Source organism: Clytia hemisphaerica, unplaced genomic scaffold, assembly GCF_902728285.1.
Source record: "Clytia hemisphaerica strain Z4C2 unplaced genomic scaffold, Clytia hemisphaerica genome assembly, whole genome shotgun sequence".
Lineage (NCBI taxonomy): Eukaryota > Metazoa > Cnidaria > Hydrozoa > Leptothecata > Clytiidae > Clytia > Clytia hemisphaerica.
Window position 1 is genome coordinate 167549 of NW_027104448.1, and position 23315 is coordinate 190863.

Below are 23315 nucleotides of genomic sequence, written 5' to 3' on the forward strand. Positions count from 1 at the left end.
TATTGTTCTAGGGAAGTCATGCGTGGTGTTATGTCTAAATCGTTTTGTATACTGTTTTTTAAACAAACACTAAGGGGACTATTTGGGAGAATATGATACCCTCTTATGCTTGAATTTTGCGTTATACGAGAAAGATTTTGCGAATATTATTCTAGATAAGTCATGTGTGGTGTTATGTCTAAATCGTTTTGTATACTGTTTTTTAAACAAACACTAAGGGGACTATTAGGGATAATATGATACTCTCTTAAACTTGAATTTTGCGCTTTGGGAGAAAGATTCGAAAAATAATGTATATTGTTTTTATTTAGTATTTAGCTACAGAAATAGAGAATTTTACATTTCATGCTAGAATTTTCTATAATACTAAATATATTACTACCCAGTGCCTCGATAAAAATTCAGTCCAGGTCCCGTTATTGATGTTAAGTCTAGCTTTCACACAGCCCAATTTTATTCAAAATTAGAAAAATCAGTGCGAAAATTGGGCAACCTAAATCATAGCTAGGTCACACTCAAGTCAAAAATTTACGTTTAAAAGAACATTTAAAATTTAAAATGGATTCGTCAAAAAATGATATCAGTAATAAATTTTTTTTTACTTTTTAAGAACGGATGAATGAAATAACTTATACCCAAGTAATATTTCATTTCAAAATATCAACTCCAGTGAAAATTTAAATCAAAATCACCAACGAAAAATTAATACAATACTTCCTAAAAATACAGTCCCAGTCAGACTTTTCATCCCCTACTATTTAAAAGCTATTCAATATCAGCTTCACCTCGTTTTTTACGAAAAATGTTTGCTATCTTTTTGCAAATATCTTTAAATCCTTTTTGAAGATTTTCAAATTTCTTTTGCAATTTATCTAAAAATCCTCCATCGTCATTTTGAACTTGATCTCTAAAATCGGCTCTAGCTTCTTCTTCATATCTGGCTTGTTCTGGATCAACCCCTTCTGCAGCTTGATCCGGAGCCTGGTCCACTGGGTCTTCCTCCTGCTCCTGAAGAAGATGTTGAGGTGCTACCTGTTTCTTAACGTCATCCTTGGTTTTAAGCGTCTGAAGTCGTGATTCTTCTAGTTTCTTCATGTAAGCAATCTGAGATTCAATGAACTGCGAGTTAAATCTATTACGCTGGTCCATTTCGATTTGAGATTGGTTCGAATCCTCCTCTTCTTCTTTGCTGCTTGTTCCAGATGGTTTTTTATCTGTCAACCATGCCATATACTGGATCTTGCTTTCTTCTTTACGTGGCTTACGTGGTTTGGCAACCTGCTGATTTTCGACCTTTCTTTCTTCAGCTTTTGGACTTTCAGCAGCATTGCCTACTAAAGATATTTTCTCGTATTGAGGACATTGAACAGCTCTGAAGATTGCTAGTGGTGTTTGAGCTTTGTAGGCATTATCAGGGCTATGCATTGATTGATATGGTGATTCTACACTTTGTTGAACCGATAAGTTTGATCCATCCAAAGCAGTACTGGTGAATGGTGTTTGAATATCACGCTCATACAACGATGGAAGAGGGATATGTGAATATCTACTCTCGTAAGGATTCGAATCTGACCAAGTTGGTTGTTGAGGACTTTCGGTCACTGCTTCATATTGACCAGATGCTGAACCATAGTTTCGGTCTGATTCCTTCTTCTTAACGGTAGCTCTTGTAGGTGGTCGGTCGTATACGTTTTCTCCCGAATATGATGTATGAGAGACTTTCCCATCTCTTGAAAAACCATATGAATGCTCTTCGTATAGTCTTGGTAATGGTCGTGATTCGATCTTGGTTGGTTCTTTAGTTTCTGGTTGTTTCTTATTCTTTCTTGGTGGTTTTCTTGGTGGTTTCTTCTTCTTGTTTAGCATCGTTTCTTTAAAGAACTCTTCAGCAATTTGGTAACTTTCGCTTGTATAAAATTGACCCCCATTACGTTGGACTAACTCGTCAATTTTCATCAGAATTCGACTAGCGTCCGGATTCGACTCGTAATCTTTAGTGTTATCAACTGCAATATAATCTTGTGAATAGTTATTAATTATATTCCTCAGCTCTGGACTTTGTGATTGTTTGACCAATTCTTCGATATTCATTTTACTCCTTCTCAACTGGTCACCATGTGTGAAAATGACAATTAAATAATTTTTAAGGCCCTCTCCAAAAAGTTTAATCAACGTTTCAAATACCTTTGCATTTTCCTCGGTAAAACGACCAACTTCAACAACAAGACATACTGAATGTATACCAGGGCTTGTCAGGGCAATACATTTCAGGATCTCCCGAATAGTATGTTCTTCCGTAAACTCCTTCCGGGTATCTAGTAGTCCGGGTGTATCAACGACCGTAATTCTCCGGCCATCACGTTCTGTTTGCTCTAAACGCGTGACGGATGTTTTTGCATCGAATCCGATTCCATCATCGAAGGCTTTTCGACCAAGAAGTGTATTCCCAGTACTGCTTTTACCAGATCCTGTTCGACCAATCAGAACGATTCTCAACTCATTGTAAATGGTGTCCGAGTAACCTGCAAATGAAATATTGAATAAGTAAGTAAGTAAGTTTGCGACCGCAGTCAAGGGCGACCCAAAGGCTCCCTTTTCTCTAGCTGTCTACCCGAAAGTAAGGTAGGGCGCCACTCCTTTCCCTGGATTTCTCCACTTACCCTTAATCCGTCTCTTTAGTTACTGATCATCAAGCAGAGAGGCATCAAGTACCATTTGGTATGACCCAGCTGGGGATCGAACTCACAACCTTACGCACCGTAGCTGGATGCTCTACCTTCATGCTACGGTCGCTTTTATTATTTAAATTAATAGTTAAACTTTTATAATTTGAAACGCTTTAATTCTAAACTTCTATATAATTCAGAGTAATATATTCATACACTCATCTTGGAAGTGGGATATAAAAGACTCTTCGTAATTCTTTGTGAGCTCGAATTAATTAATTATCAGCGTGCTATCTAATTTCTTAAACAGTCCCCGCCCCAGTCGACAAACGTCCATCTAATATCATACACGCTTCTTTTTTTATAAGAATACAATTTATAAGAATGTCCTTGATAACAATGGAACATTAAGAATAATGCTAATAAAATCGCCTTCATGGAATTTTGGTAGTTAAGCTAAGAATGCCATTTTTAGAGCATTGTTATAAAGTGTATTCTTATAAAAAAAAGAAGCGTGGAGGTAGGGTTTCGAAGGAGATGAGAAGGTTCCATCAGGGCATTGAGACAGGGGTGAAAGGTTCTTAAAGGCGCTGAGACAGGAGTATGAGGGATCTATCCGATCTAACAAGGCACTGATACAGGGGTATAAAGGTTCCAAGACAGGAGTGAGACGGTCCTAATGGAAACCGTACCAAGGTTCCATCGAGCACTGGGACAGGTGTGTGAAGATTCCATCGAGGCAGTAAGACATGGTATAAATTTTCCACAGAGGTAGTGAAACAGAGAAGTGCATGTTCCATATGGGACTGTAAGACAGGGGAGTGAAGGTTTTACCAGAATATTGATACAGGGGTGTAAATATTCTACTGTAACACTGACAAATCTACCATCGGGATACTGATACTGGGATGTGAGATCTCATACCAGGGCTTGAGAGAGGGCCTTGAAACAAGAGTTTGAAGTTTCCACCATAGCACCAAGACAACAGGATCTTTAATGGGCCATTCCATTTTATATCCATTCAGGGGGTGGACGAACATTTCCAGAGTGTAATCCGAGAAAAATTTCCAGGGGCTGTATTTTCCCATTTTTCCAACGGGATAAAAAGTTATTCTAAAATTTCCAGGGGGTAAAAGACTGATTTTAGTTCGTCTACCCTCACTTTAAGGTATGAAAAGAACTTGTCCAAGGGTATTGCCATTTTCCAGGGGGTATCCCACACACTTTCAATAATTACATTTTGAGCTGAAAAGGTTCGTAAACCACCCCCCCCCCATGTATGGTTTTTTAATGAGACAGCCCAATAACATTAATGAATTTACCTTCCATTTCCTCAACTGCATTTGCTCCAACGTTCGATTGAGCAACAACTAACTGTGTTGTATCTGAAAATTTGATCAAAGAAATGAAAAGAAAACAAAACTGAAAGTACTTTGTTTTTTATTATTTTAGGTTATAAGGATCAAAAATCCTCAGAATTCGGCGTTTAAACCTTTTTTTAAATACCGTAGGAGGGTTTCAATAGGGAAATTTGAAACCTATACTGTAAGTTTTGGGGGGTGGGTACTTAGGCAAAATGGGTGCCGGGTATGTGCGAGCCATAAGGGTTCTTTTTTCGCAACCTCGAAAGTCGCTCAAAGGGGTACAAAAACCATTAAAAAGCAAATGGAGTCTCTGTAAGGGTGCAAAATTCATGAGAATCGAAATTTCCTCTCTCAAAGGGTCGTGTTTTTCCAAAATATGGATAAAAATCGAATGAAAATCGTCTCTATAAGGGTCCCAAAAACGCCAATTTTTCCTCTCTCTAAGGGTCGATTTTCAACTTTTGTCTCGGACATACACGTCACCTCGCAAACCTAGTAACTATCATTTCCCGGGTTTCAGTACCATTTATTCCCCTTTTCTACAAATTACATTTTTATTCTAAAGTCTCCATAAATGAATTATGTGGTAACAAGGAAAAGTGTTGTTGATAGATTTTGCTCGGAATAGAGCTTTTTTATGAGACTTGAGACTTATTAATCACAACCCGCTGTCAGCGTTTAGTACCCGAAGAACGGAGATAAAAGAGATTGGAATATTTTCACTTACAAGATACTTATATTTAGTCAACGATTGCAAATGATAGTATAAAGTTGTTTACTCTTTATTAAAGGGGACCACTACCTTTATGGTCCTTTATCAAGACTTGAATTCATGATAAACTTCCTACCTTTCTTTTTCTTTTTACCAGCACTGAACCTTCTCAACGTCTTATTAACCGATTTCATGTCAACGCATTTATCTTGAAAGGATATACATTTCTCTCTCTATATCTTTCTAAAAACGAAAGTTGTATTAACATTTTAAGTCATTGCTCTTATACATGACTATAATACGTCTCTTTTATATCATCTCTCAAATTACATTAAGCAAACTTCATGCTGTTTTAGTGCTTAGCTATGCGTTTAAATGATATTAAGAAAGGAATGCCTCTTTATTGTTGTTCATAGGTTTTTTTGAAACACATCAAAAAATTTTAAACATCCTTCTATATTTGATTTTTTGTGGATGGAATTAATTAGAAAAACCACTCAATAAGTATACACAGTACTTTAAAAAGCCATACAAGCCACAAGTACCCGATTTTTTGGAATTATCATTAAACTGTACAAAACAGAATATTAGTACAGTAATTTCTTTGGGAAAATGCATTCATAAAAATCAAACCGTATTACGTTTACAGTCTACCAAATTTATGGCAAGCTCGCAGTATATGCTTTTAAATACACGCCGGATGGGAACCTGATGGTGGGAATAGCAATCCACATTGTGTTTCAGTCAGTTATTTTTACCCCCACTGGCTGAAAAAATCCTACCGGATCTGTGAGAAGGGGGTGTTATTATATAAAAGTGTATTAAGGATTATGGGTAAAGGGAAGTTCCCAATGTCTCCAGTTGTAAGAATTCTCGCATACGTCACTCAAATGTGTATGAGTCTCAATCCCATAGTTCATTTCGTTATTACCTTTTTTTTTAACGTACAGGAGCAATTAGAGTTTGTCCTTCGCGAACGCCCGAAACGTCAGCACGATTATGAACTACAAAAAACTTTGCAAATGATGATGGTGTCAGAGGGTATCAAACAAATTTGTTGTTCTACAGAAGTATTGACATTATGGGATGGTCTTGGAGTTGATGTTGTAGCTGCAACATCTGTCGCTAACTTCAAAGAAAAATTTCTCGCATAATGGGAAAAAGATCTCAATAAATTGTAAAATGCCAAGCATGATTATGCCATAGAGGTCGATAGACCTGGGAAATATATTACTGTAAATAATCAGCGGGAAGGAGCATGGGATTGCAAGTCATACAAACGAATACGGTACGCTATTAGTGAATTTAGATAAAAGTATGCTTTTCAACCATGATTAGGGTCCCTATAGAATTCCTATAGACTCTAATTGTTAAAGCAATTTTAAATGACACTCCATATGTTAAAGCACGATGAGAATATTGAATTTAAAACAAATCTTTGAAGTGAAATGTTTTTTATCTTAATTCTTTAAATCTAATAGTCATAATAGATTTGACAAGATTGTTTATAATTCTATTTCTATTCTAAAATTGCTTATGAATGCAATCAGCCTCTAAGAATTTCTTGATGATGATAAGATTACTTTGTCATTGTGAAGTTTATATGTTTTAATAATTCCAAACGAAACCAATAGCTTAGCCATGGCAAACGAGTAAGATAAATTTTTACAAAGGAAATTTTAAGGAAACATTTCAGATAGGTTACTGAATATCTACGTTTGACGTAGTATCTAAGTTTGACGAATGTAGCATAAGAGAAAAGCTAAGCAAAAATTTTAATTTTTGGCCAATTTCTTTTTTTGAAACGCCCAATATAGGCCAGTATAACTTAACCAATGGCTCAGAGGGGGGAGTACTAGGGCAAAATGGGTTACGGGGATGCGCCGCTTCAAGGTGCCTTTTTAACCTCCACGAGTCCCAGGTAGGGTCGCAAAAAGTTCACAATAAAAAAAATAATTCCCTCGTAGGGTGCCTTTTTTGGAAAATTTGGGGGAAAAGTAGAGAATTTGAGAAACTTTTGGAATTTCAGTCCCATTCAGGGTTACTTTTTTCACAAATTTCTGCAAATTCTTTTGAAAAAACGAGTCCCACAACGTAGGGTCTATTTTTCGAACCTCAGCGGGGCACCCCTGTCGGTCGGCAAGGGTAGTACTCCCCCTCCCCGGACCAATGCTTATTTTTCTCCATTTAAACACTTCAGTGATTTATTATTTTTCACCTAATAGGAATAAAAAACTCCATCGAATTTCCAATGGGTATGAAAAATGGTTCTAGGAAAACTGCCCCCGAGAAAATTGCCCCCTGGAAAATTGCCCCCCGGAAAATTGCCCCCCCCCCCCCCCGCCATCTTTTTTTCCACTTTTTTATAAAATCCAATGAAACTTCAAATGGCCATTGTAGCTGTAAAATTAAGTAGTTTTGAATTAATCTTAGGGTACCTAGTAAACGGGGGTCAGCGGGGGTGGATTGGAAAAAAGACTAAAACAGCATAATCCGTACAAAAAAGAAGTTTCAGATTCCGAAAATTGATAAGCGGAGGAGGGGTTGGATCAACAATGTCCTGGGTAGAAAATTTTCGAAAAATAGATTATTTTGGTGGGAACTTTTTTTGGGGAATACTGTAATTAAACTGTGGTTGGAATTAATTTTAGCGAATGACAGCGCAAATCTGTTCTATTTCATCTTATTTTGAGCAACTTTGTTGAATTTCAGGGGTTATTTAGCCAAGAAATTTTAATTTTGGTGGGAACTTATTTTGGCGAGTTAGTAAAAATTAGTTCCCTTAGCTTAACCCACGGATAGGGCGCTTAGGGTTAAGAAATGGGGAAAGATTTTTTTGAAAGTGATTCTATCACTCGACTATCTTTCTCCACCTCATACAAAACTTGTAAAAGTCGTTTTTGAGGCGTCTTTTTAGAATCTTAATTCATTTGATGATTCAATGTTTTTGTATAAGACACATTGAAATTGACTATCGCTAAACAGAGAAAACGCTTTCTCTGTATTCCATGGTTAAACCACATTATTCCTTATAAAAAGCGTCAACTTAATGAAAATTACGGCTGCAACCTGCAACCGTTGGACCAAAATATAGCCCCAAAATATTCTAGATCTCTTAATCCGTTAAGACGCGATCACGTAAAATTGCGTAATCTAAAATCTCCCAAATGTTGAAAATTGAGTTAGATTTAGTTTCGAAAAATGGAAAAATAGGGGGCAATTTTCCGGGGGGCAATTTTCCTAGGGGGCAATTTTCTAGGGGGCAATTTCTAGGGGGCAATTTTCCTGGGGGGGCAATTTTCTGGGGGGCCGTTTTCCGGGGGGCAATTTTCCGGGGGGCAGTTTTCCGGGGGCAGTTTTCTCGGGGGCAATTTTCCTGACACCATGAAAAATACATTGTCTTCACCTTTTGAAACAACAGAGAAATTGTTTAGATAGTAAATCTCTCCGCAATGCTTTTCTCAATGGGGAAAATATTTAAGGAATTTTTCCCACCAAGTTTTCCTGAAAAATATTTCAACAGGGTGGTTGTCTGTGGAGAATTTACTAAAGATAACTGTGTGCTGATAACACCCCTGTCTCACAGTCCCGGTGAAACTTTTTCCTAACAGCGGGGATAAAAATTTCGATCGAAATCTCAATGGGAATAAAAATTCTACTGTTCCAAGGTTAAAAATCTGGTGGGGATGGTTTTGGAGTGCAATTTCTAAACAATGAATTTCGAATGGGGATGATATCAAAGTCAACATTTCTCAGTGGGGCTGAAATTCTAGGTATTTTTCCCACCGAGGACGGATTTTTTGCCAAGTGGGGTTGGGGCCCCAGCGGGTCTGAGACACAGAGGTGTTTAATAGTGATAAATTGATCCATCATAGTTATTTTGTTCAAAACTTAGCAGAAAATCTTTTCATTATTGAGACCTTCCTTCTTTGACTTAAAGAACTGTTGGTCGATTAAATATATACTAAGAAATATCTTCTATTTGAAATTAAAACTTATAAAATATTGAATATATCTGAAATTTCCCTTCATTAAAATTATACATAATATTACATCTCATTAATTTTTCATTTATGTACATCAGAACAGTAAACGAAATTAACCGAATCCTATTGATTCTTCTTTTCACAACTACAGTTGACGCTCTCTAATTCGACGTTCTACTATTCGATAGGCTCCCGTTTGCGATCAAATTGAAAGTCCCCGTCAACAAGAAACTCTCATAGAGGACGCTTCCTTATTCGATAAGCTCCCTCAGTCGATGAAAATCCAATTCCTCTTGAAGATTGAATTAGAGATAGTCAACTTTATTTCCAATTATGTACCTTTTTAACGCCCAGGGGGGCGCACGTAGGAAATTTGACCGACGGGTGTGTGTTGCAGTTAAGGGTATGTTTTTTTAAGATGAAAATGCAGAAATGCACTGTAAGGGTGGAAATTTCCCCGATATTTTGCTGCACCGTAGAGTGCAATTCTAAAAGCCTTTTTTTCGGTGCACATATCATCAGTTGGCAAACCCACTGCCTCCCCCCCCGGACTCAACGGTTACATAGATGATTTTTGATAATTACATGAAAATATGAACATTTCTAATAACGAAAGTGAAAGTGCTTTCGCACTAAATGTTATCAAAGACTTTCGGTCTGTTTTTTGCATTTACAGTAATAACCGTTTTATATCGTTTGCAAAACATAACTATCCCAACAATAGTAAGTACTAAAAGTATAAATCCAATACATGAAAAAACGGCTGTGTAAATTACAGACTTGTCAGTTATTTGTTGGCCTTTGTGTGAATCGTTTGATGATGGTGGCGGCATAACACTGATATGACATTGTTTTTCTTGGAGTTGACTTGCCATGTTCTTTGTAATGTATTCATCTGATGGATATTTATATTGTTGACAATAATCAGATGCTATGTTGGACATTGCATTCGAATCTATAAGAGAACGTAAAAAGGTTTTTCAGGTTTTCAAGGAGATCCAAAGAAGAGTGAAAATGGCATTTAGCAGAATGAGGTCTAGTCGATCCCACTGGCGGATTTAAGACAATAGAGCAAGCGCACGTGGGAGGGAGTGCAACGTTCGTTAAAATAAAATTAAATTACAATTACAAATCTCTTCCTTTGAAAGTTTGACGCGGTCTAAAACCGCCTATGAATCCTATCGTCTACACAAGTTCACTAAAAAGGGAGTAATGGGCTTTTCCAGAAAAAAACCGTATACCCCTTGTTGAGGAGGTCCATCATTTTGTGGCTGGAAATGCTGCAACCCCCTGGAATTCCGGGCAATTTCAGGCTTAAACCCCTCTGGAATTCTGAATTTTAGTAGGATTTAAAAGCCTACCCCCATGGAATTCCAGTTATTTTCGACAGATTTTTGTATCTCCCTATGGAGTTTCGCCACATATTAAACCTTACAGAAAAAGTACCTTAAGTTCCAAAACCTTGGAACGGAAATGGACCTCCTCAAAAGGGGGTATAGGGTTTTTTTCTGGAAAAGCCGAATCTAAGAGGTGGGATAAATTAGAAAATATGTTTAGCCTGGGATGGAGTAAGCAATGGTAGAAGTCATTGAAATTAAATCCCGAAGGGCTAGAGTAGACTCTCTAACCTTTCCCAGGCAAGAAAAAGTGAAGCCACTTATTTCCCATCCAGAGCGTGCCTAGAACGCGCCGCAATCATAACGACGGATTGTATCTAGCGGTTTTTCTGTTTTTGAGGATTGCATCTTTTGAAATTTAGGGATAGATTTTACTTTCAATCCAGCGTTTGTGTAAAAACAACGCGTGGGCGTTCTGGAAGGGAAATAATTACCTTTATCCCATCCATGAGTCTCGATTCTAGCCCTTCGGGCTCGGAAGTCAATGGTAGAGGTGTTCCAAGCTCTACCACCACTATTTTTTTTTCATTAACCGCCGTGATGGCTGTAAACTCTAATAAGGGTCAGGGTTCGAAGACCTGGCATGCACGTACCTCACATTTACTTCGTAAAAGCACCCCTATCCCTTGGAGATAGCATGAGGAGCTTCTATTTCAGTATCTGATTTGAATACAGTAGAATGTCGAAGTTCTGTTATTCAAACCTTTTCTATAATTCGAACTAATTCCAAATCCCCGTCAAGGAGACTCTTAAAATATTTTCTATAATTTGAATCTCTCTGTAATTCGAACAAATAAGATTATTCCCGTTCAATTTCAAATTAGTACGTTAGTCAACTGTATATCTCATTTCATAGTCAGACAGACTTACTGTAAAAAGTGCATTGTTTTGGTTGCTTATCAAACATTGCCCAATAATCTATAAAATGAAAGGAGCAAAAATAAAATGTATGTACTTTACTAGATCCAGGAATTCGTGATATTCATGAAGTAATGTTATATAGGTAAGGAAGTACCCAAAAACTTTGCCACTAATATTTTGAATTTTAAACTTCTGGGCTATTTTGGGTGCTTTCGTCATATATAAATCATATCATGAGTGAAAGTCAGGTTAAAGAATATAATGCCTGTTGTAGGGCTTATAATTGTATTAGGTTTTGTCCAATTTTGAAATAAAAAGCTAACGTTGAAGTCTACCGTTAAGAACTCGAGAACTCAAGAATAAAAGGAAAGCCCGGGGGTTACTTGGGCAAAATGGGTGTCGGTGTGTGCAAGCCATAATGATCTCTTTTTTTAAACCCTCAAAAGTCTCTCAAAGGGGTACAAAACCGATAAATTAGCTATGGAGTCTCTGAAAGGGTCACAAAATTATTATATCTTCAGGGTATTTTTATCACCAGGGACGATTTTCAGTATTAACGTTAGGATGGGATCTAACCGGTTTTAAAAATACTTACATTTGACCGCCATATGCCATGCTGTTGTCTCACATTCGTCTGAAATAGAAAAGAGTTTTAAAGGTTTTGTTTTTAAACAAGAGTGATATTGTTTGTGTCAATTTTGATTCAGAAGTTTTTTCAAATTGGATTGACACGGATGTGGAGCAAGATTGGTCAGAAAGAGGAAAAAATAAACATCGGAACTAGCTAGGATACCATCAGATTCAGATTCACCTTACTTTTTGGTAGGTAAAGTGTTGATTTTTGAACAGTAAATGATGATGTTGGTAAAAGAATTCCAGTGGCTGTATAAACTTCTCCATAAGCCGAAGCATTGAATTTGATAAATTCTTTTGAAAATGATTCCAAAGTTATATTCTAAAAAAACATAAATACCAAATTACCAGTACACGTTTTTTCATGAGGAACCTTTCTGCTAGCTCCGAGCCTGAAGTTCCTTATTATTCCAGAGAATTTCAGCCTGAAAGTTCCTTACCGAATTCCTTATTTACTTAGGCGGTATTTCATCTTAGGTTATTTTATATGTCGGTAAGTTCAAGTTTAATCCTTAATGTTCCTTAAACTCTGAGCCTGAACAGTTCCTTATCAATTCCTTAATTTTTGGACCATATTCAGCCTCAAGTTCCTTATAAACGTATTCCTTATATAAAAAAATATTCGAATGTTTTAACTGATGCTCCAATAGGGGTAACACTGATCACGATCTTCTCTGATTTCGTATTGTCAATCGCCAAAAGCTTAGATAATAGCACATCCCTTTAAAATAAGCCAAGACTAAAAAGTTTTTCAATTCACGTTCACATTTTGACCCTCGATCACGCAATCACGAAAATTACTTCTAGTTATCATGTCTCTAACACGACATCACGCTAACTGTTAGAGAGGGGGCTCATAACTAGACTGGAAATTTATTTAGATTTCTGGAATGCTTTACTAGGCCCGTAATCTCTACAGAGGTCTGTAATTCAAACTAGAAAACGTTTTTGTCTTTATAAATTCTCATGAATTATTCTTGTAAACTATACACATGGGCTCACCCTGTTGAGATCTTTGAAGTTATAATATTTATGCATCACAACATTTTCTTTAGAATCTTTGACCAGAAACATATAACCCCAACATCCTACAAGATGAAATCACCAATTTCGACAATCAGAAATAATTTAAGATATGTAACTATAGCTCCTTGGTAGTCTTAATACAAGATATTACACATTGCTGATCGAGAGTAATCCCAGCTGGCACACAACGTTGTTTCAACGTTTTTCTAACGTTATATGGACGTTGTAAATGTTAGAAAAACGTTGAACGCTGCTACTCTTTTCTCCCTGGATTGCTCCATTTACATTTAATCCTTCTTTTAATTGCTGAATATCAAGCAGGAGAGGCAAAAAGTACCTTTTTTTAGTAATAAGTACAGAGTCTTTGGTATGACGCGACCCCGGGAGCACTTAGGCAAAATTGGGTCTCTTTTTTAGGCTCTGAAGATATCTGACAGGGTCTTAAATTTACTAATTTTCAAGATGTTTATTTTTGACAGGGTGGAAATTTCAGGGTATAAATTATAAAATAATCAAATTTTTTGTCTACTTATTTTAGCCACTTTTCAGGGTGAAAATGGGAAAAATTTTCCATTTTGTTTTCTGTAGCCGAATGCCCTATCTTGCTTGGCAATACGGTCGTTACGTCAAATGAACGTTGTTGAACTTGAAGGGAAACAAGGGTGCTCACTAACCTTCTAAATCTAAGGAATCCATATTCCATATTCCAGTGGTGATTTTATCCTTTGGTTTCTCACCATACGATAAATATGTGTATGGTGAACCACGATAATCGTCAGCAGGATGAATTCCACAAGTATTGTTAATGTTGCAAGAACCGGAGAGTAATGTTTTAATGTCTCGTTGATTTGGAAGTGTTTCTAGTTATGGAAAGGAGGACAGGAAAATGATACTAGTCTCTCTTGACATGTCATGAGAATGCAAAAACACCCCTGTCTCACAGCCCCAGTGGAACTTTTTTTTCAGTGGGGATATAAATCCCTATTAAAATCCCAATGGGGATAGAAATTTTATTGTTCCAAGGTTAAAAAATCCAGTTGGGATGGTTTTGGAGTGCAATTTTTAGACATTTTCGAATGGGAGTGTAAATTTACTGGTGGGGCTGAAGTTCCAGGGTATTTTCCCATCAGGGATCAAAATTTTGCCAGTGGGGCTGGGGTCCAAGAGGGTCTGTGACACAGAGGTGTGCAAAATAATAGCTAATAAAATGGAAACTATTTTACGGCTAAGGGATAAAGATTTAACTGTCAGGTGAAGGGGGTGAAAGTGCTTTAGTTAACCTATTTTAAGTCAACTTGAAATAGCTTTTGAATGAACACCTTCCAGGCCCTTATTATGCGATCGTCAAAAGAATTATTGTGCCTGCAGTGCTAGTGACAGACTGGCCATGGTAAAAATAAGAAAGACTACTCTTATGTAACTCTTATATAATATCTTTCTGGTTTAGGGTCGATTACATTAAGAACTGAATTATAATTTAAGAATGTGTAATATACCTTTTTCAACGAAATTTGTGAAGAAAAACTTATAGTTGCATATTTTCTGGTCATCTAGAAAATTCAACGAAGAAAAATCGGTTCTTACTTTGTATTTTATATACAGAGGTGTGGCCAAAAATCTCCAGGGAGTAATCCGAGAAGAATTTTCGGGGTATTTTTTTTTCATTTTCCCAGAGGGTAAAAAGTTATTCTAAAATTCCAGACTGATTCTAGTTCGTCCCCCGTCATTTTAAGGTATGAAAAGAATGTTTCGAAGGGTTTCTTTACCATTTTCCAGGGGGTATTCATACATTTCCAAGAACCTTTTTTTGTAACTTGAAAAGGTCTACCACCCGCTCCCTCTTGTTTGGATTTTTAATGAAATAGCCCAATAAGCCCAATTATAGACGAATCACAACCAATTTTCTAGCATTTAACAAAATTAGAATAATCTGAACATCAATGATCTCGCATACTTTGTTGACATACCCTATGTTGACTTACCCGGTTCTGATTCTAAATTATTCTTAGATCCGTTTTGACCTTTGATGACCTAAAAAAGCAAGAGATATATTTTTGAAGGACATCCTATAATATTCTTTTTTAAACTGCTATTTAATCAGTCCTTTAGAGTCTACACGCATATATGCAATTCCATTCAGTCTGAACTGCTTCTATCCTCCAAAAAATTTGATCCTCCTTAATTTTGCGATTCAGATTACATAAAAACTGCAATTTTTTTCTTCCATAACAGTTGAGAAGACTGACTGAGGCAAAGCTGAAGCAGGATTGATCAATTCTCTCGTTTCGCCAAAATTACGACCCAGGCATTGTCATTGCTAAAAAATGGGTGCTTTAAAAAACAGGGAAATGTCAATCCCTATGAAGTTTCAGTCCGCTATTTTTACCCTCACTGGCTGAAAAGATCCAAACGAGTCTTTGGGAAGGGGGTGTAAACATGGCCACTTACAGGTAATACTATGAATGATGCAACAAATGCCGTATAAACTATTGTCCTGTCCATCATCGTGTATACCAGACTTCAAACAATATGTAAACTAATGAGAATGCGATTAGGGTTAAAGAATTGCCTATTTCCCATTAACACTGCTCCATGCTGAATAGAATCGTCAAATCGGACATCGTATGAGATCTTCAATCCTCTATATAATTTTTTTCAATAATTTCAAATGTTTTTACCAAATTCTAGCTTTCTATTTCACAAGTTTAAATGAAGCGATCCTATTGGTATTTTTTAGAAATATGTCATTTCTAACCAATAGAATTGATTCATTTGGTTTTGGATAAGGGCGGAATGAAACCGTAAAGCACAATCATACACGTAATAGATTTTTATTTAGATATTTTATTTTCATTTTTATATGGAGATAATCGATAAACGTCAGGACCATGGAAAACCTGAAGTGGGCACTTTAGATACTAGCAGATTTTTAGCCTATTTTTAAAAAGCAAGACGAATTTGTCAAAACATGTTAAAGGACTGTAATAAAAATATTTTATTCACCAGTCAAACCCTACTCTTGTCTCCCGAATAGACGGGGGGTCCAAATAAGCAGGGGGATAGGAAAATTTTCTAAATTCTAATAAGCGGGGGCTCTAAGAATAAGAGTGTAGTGGGTGGAATAAGAGGACTTTGAATTGGAATTTGAAGACAGAATATTTTTTAACTGATATCAATTTCAACAACAGAAAAGAAACTTTAACAAATGAACACGTAAAATAAGAACCAATACTAACAAAAAGGAAAAATAAGTTTAAGGTCCATCTAAACTCACTGTAATAAAATGTTGAATTATTTGGATTTAATCCCCGGGTCTTAATAAGAGTGGGGGGTGGATTTTTTTCTCCTATCAATCAGCGGGGGCGGGGGGCGTCTATTCGGGAGACAAGAGTATCTAAGAGAGTCGGATTAACCTAATAAATTCATTGCCTGGAAAAAATCTTTTAACGAGATGTCTGTTTGGAGATATTTCCGCCCTGATTCAATCACGGTAAATAGAGGGCTAAATACAATAATCTGATACTGGATCAATAAAAAACAGCAAAAGTTATTTCCCGCGTTGAATAAGCAATAAATACACCTTTTTTACCATTACTGCCAATTGCCGCGCGGGCATTTTTTTGTCCGCTTTATCCTTCTAAAACCGTCCCAGTCCTTTTTTCGCACCTATAGACAATAGAAAAAGGTGTCAAAAAAGGATTGGATCGAGTTTAGGGGGACAATTAAATAATTAAGTGGCACGCACCTGACCGCATGACTACGGTAGAAAAGATGTATTGTCAAATGCCCTATAATCCCACCAGTTATTGAAGTTAACCATAAAGATATCTCTGCATATCACCATGTTGCTTTACAATATAGCGCCACTGATTATATTTGTACTTCAGAATAAACTTATCTATTTTTTTCAAAAATTGGATAAAGTAAACCACCAACTTAAAAAGGTCTCCCACTCCCACTTTAAAGAAATAACAATAATCATGACTTGTTGTTAGTGTCAGTGCTTGAAAGTTGGTTTTTAATTTACGTATGATTTATTTGTGTGCTTTGTTATCCCTTCAGTCTCTGACATAAACGTATTGTGCAACCGTCTCGAAAAGTTTCCTTACCCTTAGATCAACAAATTGGAAATTGCTTAAAAACCTCTTACATTAGTCTGATATCAAATTTCAAGAGTATGATATGAGACAAGAAGGAGTACGCCAAATTTGAACAAAACATCACGACAAAATTGCTTCGAGGGCTTGGCAGGGTATATCCTTATAGGGGCTTTGCATTGAAGAATTTTACTTTTTTTTAGAAAAAAACTTCCTTGTAAGCGTTAAAGCAAGAACAAAGGGAATTGGAAAATATTTTCATATTGGTGGAAGAAATCTTATTGGTATAAGTAATCTTCCCTTTGCTTTCTAATCAGCCTCTTCATCAAGATTTGTCCATTATTACCTCCATTTTGTGGTGCCACAGCACCGGGGGGAGGCCCGACCACATTTTTTCAAAGTCAAAAGAAAATTTACTAATCAAGCCAAATTCTGTTTGATCAACAAACCTTTTATAGGCGATCTACAATCAAGGTCGTAATATTTGAGAAAAAAGGGAAATTCACCGGGAAATTTTGAAACTACAATCGATTTGTAAGTGCTCTAAAGTACGTTAAAAAGGTAGAGTCTTAACTCTGAGTTTTAACGCTAGACTTAAAACTTAGGACCTTAGGATCTGAGGATTCAAAAATTCAAAAATAGTCCCAATAAGGCTCAGAATATAGCCTGGAAGTCTGCCAACCCCTCCCAAATTGAAATATTCGATTGAATTAAAGAGATAGCCCAAAATCGACTTTCTCGCCGGAACTTTAAATCTTGAAGAACGTTAAAGTAACCGGAATTCTCATTATATTTCAATCATGATTGTAGAAGGGTTAAAGTCCAAAAACCCAACCATTGTGGCGCCTTCTTCGTTAGTATTCATAGCCCTATCACTTTCATAGTAGAGCCGCGGCTCCTGCCTTAATTGCTTCCTGTAGAGTATCGCGTGATACTGTGAGTTCAAAGTGACACCCTTGCTTCAAAGTCCAGGTGAAACTTTTTCCCACAGCAAGGATACAATTTCCTATAGAAATCCCAATAGGGATAGGAATTCTATTGTTCTAAGCCTAAAAAGTCTAGTGTGGATGGTTTTGAAGTGTAATTTCTTACATTAAATTTTGAGTCACAGCCGATTTACCAGAGCTGAAATTGTAGGATGTTTTTCCAACAGGGGACGAAATTTTGGCCGAATTTTCCTTTGGAGCTGGGGTGAGTAAGTTATTTCTATAAGGGGGTGAGGGGGTACGGAAAGAAGTTTTAATTGTTCTTGTGGAATTTTGGTCCCAAAATATGTAATTCAAAAGTTTATTTTTACAGTTTATTGATGCCTAGTGTTTGTACCAAAACCCTTAAATCTTCTGTGACACATTTCAGTCCGACACAAGTTTAGGGCCTTTGAGTTAATTCTACTACCAGATTAGCGTAGGCTAAATCTTGAAAAAGGTAGGTTAGGAATGCAATTATGCGTAAATTTCGTTCGTTAATTTTTCTAATCAAAATAATAAAACATTTTGAATTTCCAAAAGGTAACACAATCGTTCAATAGGAAACACTTTTAAATATTTTTGAACACAACGTCCTTAATGACCTTAATGTGTGCGTTTCCAAATATTGCAGCAAACAGCTGCACATCAGAGAACTTCTTTGCCTGTCGTTGAGCCCTGAATAAACTTGCTCCCTAGTGACAAATACAATACTGAATTAAGAGAAATGAGAAAATTATTTTCATATTTCAAAGTTTGTTTTATTTCATAGTATGTTTCACCATAGTATAAGAAAGCCGCGGCTGGAATGACGACGCTATTGTTTTTGTCATAAATGGATGTTCTATCTGTGTCTCCGTGGTTTATAAGAACTAAGTCGAAGGTAACAAAATCCTTAACCTTAAAAGTGTTTATAATATTCAATTGAAGAACAACTACTTTTCAAGTCTCAAATTTTTCCCACTATCCTCTCTTATTACCTTATTTGAAGTATATTTTTATAAATTCCAAATAAATTTTTATAAATTTAGGACCAAATAACACACATTTTATTAAAAGAACTATTTTCTAAATGTTAAACTTTGAATGCTTGCTGTCACCTCAATACTGTTGTTTTTCGAATGAAATTTTCACAGAATGCAGCTTGAATATTTATTTACTAATACCAGTGATAATTTTTCAGAATAATCAAGAAGGCATTTCAAGGCACTCAATTTTCTTCAAGTTCTTAAAGCACTGACATTCTGATGTTCTAGTACTTTTAAACCAAGAGTCTTTTCTTTTGCTTTGATGTTATGAATGCTTGAATTATTAAGAGATTTGCGTTTATGAGCAAAATTACGTCTAACGAGGTAGTTTGTTAAAAGTCAAATTAAATTGACAATAGAAATTGTCACCGAACCATAAAAAAATTCGTTCTTACGACATAGATAGAACAACAGAAATTCAGCTGTACTCATTCCAGCCGCGGCTTTCTTATACTATGGTTTCACTACAAACATAACAAAAAATGCTTGGTAGTAAGTTAGTAAACACTGATTTTGTTTCTATCTATTTCCCTATTGCCTATTTCTCCCTCCAACTCCAATGGTTGACCATGAAGGAAGAACCACAGGATCGTCTTGATGGTTGATTCACCCCGTCTTCTCGTGAGAGTGAAAAATATCTAATGGCGCCAGCACAAAACCAAAGCTGAAATCTGTGAAGATCCATCAAAAGAAAGCAAGGCTAGCAGGTCATTGTGCCACAGAGCAAAAGAAGAAATCGTTTCCGACGTACTTTTTCTAAGGTTGAAATGTTGAAATGTCTAAACAGAAGAAGGCGTCCTTTAAATTTCATTGACTGCATTTTCAGATAAACAAATGTCCGTCTAGAAGATCTGCCAACAATGATGAATGATAGGAAGAGGTGGCAGGATGTCGTGAAGGCGTACTCGACTGCGGTCGCATAAAGTAAAGTAAGTACTTCAATGATTGAGTCGTCAGCTCTGTTTCCCCATTAACTGTTGAAATTTAGGGGTGGGGGCTTTGGAGGAAAGTGAGCGTATAAATCAATTTAATTCATTTTACTAAAGGATCATTCTTTTTCATAAGATATCGCAGTAAATGCAATGAAATGATAATGTGTAAGCAAGTACAAATGGGTATGACATAAAAGTATGGCTGATGTCTCCAGACATCATGTATTCTTTGATCCCTGCGGCGGAAAATAAATAAACGCAAGGACTTTGAAACACAAATTCGCCGAACAAGGTATGAATGATTCGCTTTCAAGGGGTCTAATTTCAACAAAGTTACCCTCTCCCTTCCCAAATAAAGAGTCAGGGAAATTGTCAGTGCATTTTCAAGCAATCTAGAGCTCCAAATTTTCAAAATCCCCCCCCCCCCCTCGGGCCAAACCATGGTTGGAGATAAAAAGTGTGGTCGATTTTGGGTTAAATTTCGACTATGCTATAGTCTAACTAAGACGAATTCAAAAAAATAAAGAATAACCTCCAAGCATGCAAATTAGCAGTCGGACGAAAATTTTGTCCGCGCGGACGAAAAAAAGTTGGAGGGGCTCAAATGTCTTAAAGTATATCACAGACTCATTTTTCCGCCGCGCAACATATTAAGTTTTATAATATACCAATGACATTTGTATCGCTATATATAAGTGTCTTTGAATACACAACAATGTTATATCGTAATATCATAACAATATATTACACGGACGATAGCATCGTTTAGGTTAAACTAAATTGCAGAAATCCTTGAAGCGTCAGTTTCAGTGGTAACACGTACAATGTTAATGTACATTAACCAGGGCGTCCTACTTGTAATATTTTGAGGGAAAGTGACCATTGCTTTTCGAGGACGGGTGGTTCTTGAATAACCTTGTTTCGTTGAAGTTTGAAAGGATCTGAAAAAAAGATATGATATCTTCAAAAGCTACGATAGTCTTTTGTTTTCCAATATTTGTATATAGGATTCGGAGAGCTCTAACAATATACAGAAGTCGTGAAGAAATTATTGCGGAACGACCGTTTTGAGGGCGCGAAGCGCCCGAATAGGGAGTGTAGCATCCTTTCTCTAGATCTGGGCGTGTGGCGTAAAAAATTTGTATATGTTATATGTACGAAAATTTCAAAAAAAATCGTAGGGTGACATATCGACTTTGCTTCGTGTTGGATGGGATCAATTTTCTGTAGCACTATGAAAAGTATCTGTTTTGTAAAAATATTTATTGCAATAGAATATGATTGATATCAAAAGTATTATAAAGTAAGACTTTTGATTAAAATTGCAACTTTTGTACAATTAATAGTAAGAGTGTCAAAGCTTTATCTTCTTTGCTTTTTTCCCGCTTCTTCCAGATGTCTGGGCCAAGTCTTTTTTTCTGCGTTTCATTTTCAAAACAACAAAGATGGCCCTGAAAACCAACGACTTTTTTCGGTTTTTGAGGTGCATGCATTAACTTTTAGACTGATTATGGCCCATTGAAAGGTGAATCTTCATTCTTTTTCACCTTTATAGTTTCAACTACCTTTGGAGTTACATTAGTACTTTTTCTTTGTGTTGACTTTTTTGTTTATAAATTGGATTTCATCTCACAAAACAAAATGTTTTTTTCTCGGCCATGTGTTTATGGATATCATATGGCCATGTTTTCTTTCCACAGGCTTATTTTTATTCATATGGGGCGTGTGCTTATTTCATTTTACTCTAACTATAATTATTTTCATCTCTTCTGTCTTCAGGGTTCAGGTGAAGGGGAGCTTGGCTTGCTTTGATTGATGTGATGGGTGACTTTTACCGATCGGCCGACTGGCTGAATCAGCAGTGTTTCAGAGTTTTGGTGGGTGAACGTACACAACAAAGAAGCAGCATAAAACCAAAATGTACATAGCATTATGACTGTATGAACAGATTGTGATTGATGGAGAATAATAAAATGGTCCTGCTGAATATAAATTGTGCCAGTTCCATGTTATTCCGTGCAATGTTTACGAGACAATAGAGAAGACTGTACTGGAAAACAGAATCAAAATGATAATTACTAGTTGCTATTTTCGTCATTGAAGATTTCTTCAATATTTATTCGATAATAATGGAATCATTTTGATTTGGCTTGATTGATTGTTGATTCCAATCGCTTTCTTGCTGACTCTCGAGAGATTTTTGTTTAACATTGGAGCTTGATCATCATCAATTAGAATAATGCCGATTTATATTTGTACGATAAAGTGATAACAAACAAAAGCATGATTGATGACTTTAGCCCAAAAGACAACTTATGATAAAAGTACCTATGGTATATGTTACTTTTGATGCTAGCTCGAATATATTTTCAAACAAGATATCTTTCACAAAAAAGTGTTTTTTACTGGCAAATCAACTTATATTTTCATAAACTCTTTGACGTGAGATTGTAGATAACGCTTGTTATTATATTGCCGCCTAATAAATAGTAATGGCATTACTTTATGTACTTATATGAATTATAGAAGTTTTTGAATTTTATTCTGCAAGGCAAGGTTCTAGAAAAAATTAGTTTGGACTGGTTTGGATTGATTTTATAAATGAAACATTGGGAACATCTTTTTGCCGAACACACAATATCGCAAAAATAGACTCGCAAAAAGACCAAATTTCATCACGCAAAAAATCTCACTATTCTTGATAAGTTACTGGAAATTATTGCTAGGATGCTGGTTCCTTTTCGGAAAATTGATACTACATTTGAAGTGAATGATATCATAAAGAGGTAGCACATTTAGAGAGATTGTATACTAGGTTCTAATGGCTGAAAAGCTCAAGATCATCTTTCAAACTACGCACTATTCTCTTTTAAATTTTGAAGGGAAATGTATAATATAATTTTTGAATTGTTGATAAATTTGTCTTTGTAAAAGTTTTATAGAGAGCTAAGTAATTGTTTCAAAAACTCACTAAAAGATGGGATAAAAGTTTTTCAATTTATTCTGATAAACTACCAGCCTAAAGCCTAATGTAATATCTTTGTTGTTGGTCATTCAGCCATTGCACAAGAAACATATGTGTTCTTTTTTGTCACTTGCACTATTTTTTATAAGAACCAGTAAATTTTTTTAAAGGTTTGGCTGTCCTTTTTTGCACTTTGAGCCTGAAATTGTTTTTGAATTGCTCAAAACCCGGCGTATTTAATTTTTGAGCCTCGTATTGTTCTTATAAAATTCTTATAAAAAAAAAAGAGTTGAGTGGGAAAACATTATCAATAAAAGTTTGACTTAGAAAAATAATTTGTTAGTGTCGAAATTTCTTTGCTTTGCGAAAACGGAAGGTCGTTCCGCAACCCCTTTTATGTTGATTTAAAATGGTAGTATCCTTCACTACCTCTGATACTCAGGGTATATCATCCAGATATCATCATAGCTCGAATATCTTTTATCTGGTACCAGATGTGGTCGACTCTGAAGATCGGGCATATTTTTGGTCCGCCCCTTTAAAGCTTTAGAGCGTGTGGGCGGCCGCCAATACGCCATCGGAATATCAGATACGAATATTTTCTCTTCTGATGAAAAGCTTGACCTCTGGTGCGCCCGGTACACGATACGAATTCTTATGGAAAGGCTAATGAGAGGAAATCT

The 23315-nt window shown here is 36.1% G+C and overlaps 2 protein-coding genes across 2 annotated transcripts; both read right to left on the reverse strand.

The window, feature by feature from the left end:
* Positions 1 to 288: 288 nt before the first annotated feature.
* LOC136821040 (uncharacterized) lies at positions 289 to 4139 on the reverse strand. Its single transcript, XM_067077275.1, has 2 exons — positions 3989 to 4139; positions 289 to 2522 (listed from the first exon to the last, which is right to left on the reverse strand). Exons 1-2 carry the CDS (start codon positions 3993 to 3995, stop codon positions 766 to 768), a joined length of 1764 nt encoding a protein of 587 aa, XP_066933376.1. The 5' UTR covers positions 3996 to 4139; the 3' UTR covers positions 289 to 765.
* A 5165-nt stretch (positions 4140 to 9304) lies between these two features.
* Positions 9305 to 15382, reverse strand: LOC136821023 (uncharacterized). Its single transcript, XM_067077262.1, has 9 exons — positions 15094 to 15382; positions 14628 to 14676; positions 14142 to 14195; positions 13320 to 13505; positions 12622 to 12707; positions 11803 to 11941; positions 11582 to 11620; positions 10996 to 11043; positions 9305 to 9683 (listed from the first exon to the last, which is right to left on the reverse strand). The coding sequence occupies exons 1-9, from the start codon at positions 15148 to 15150 to the stop codon at positions 9361 to 9363; spliced, it is 981 nt and encodes a 326-aa protein (XP_066933363.1). The 5' UTR covers positions 15151 to 15382; the 3' UTR covers positions 9305 to 9360.
* Between the last annotated feature and the right edge of the window lie 7933 nt (positions 15383 to 23315).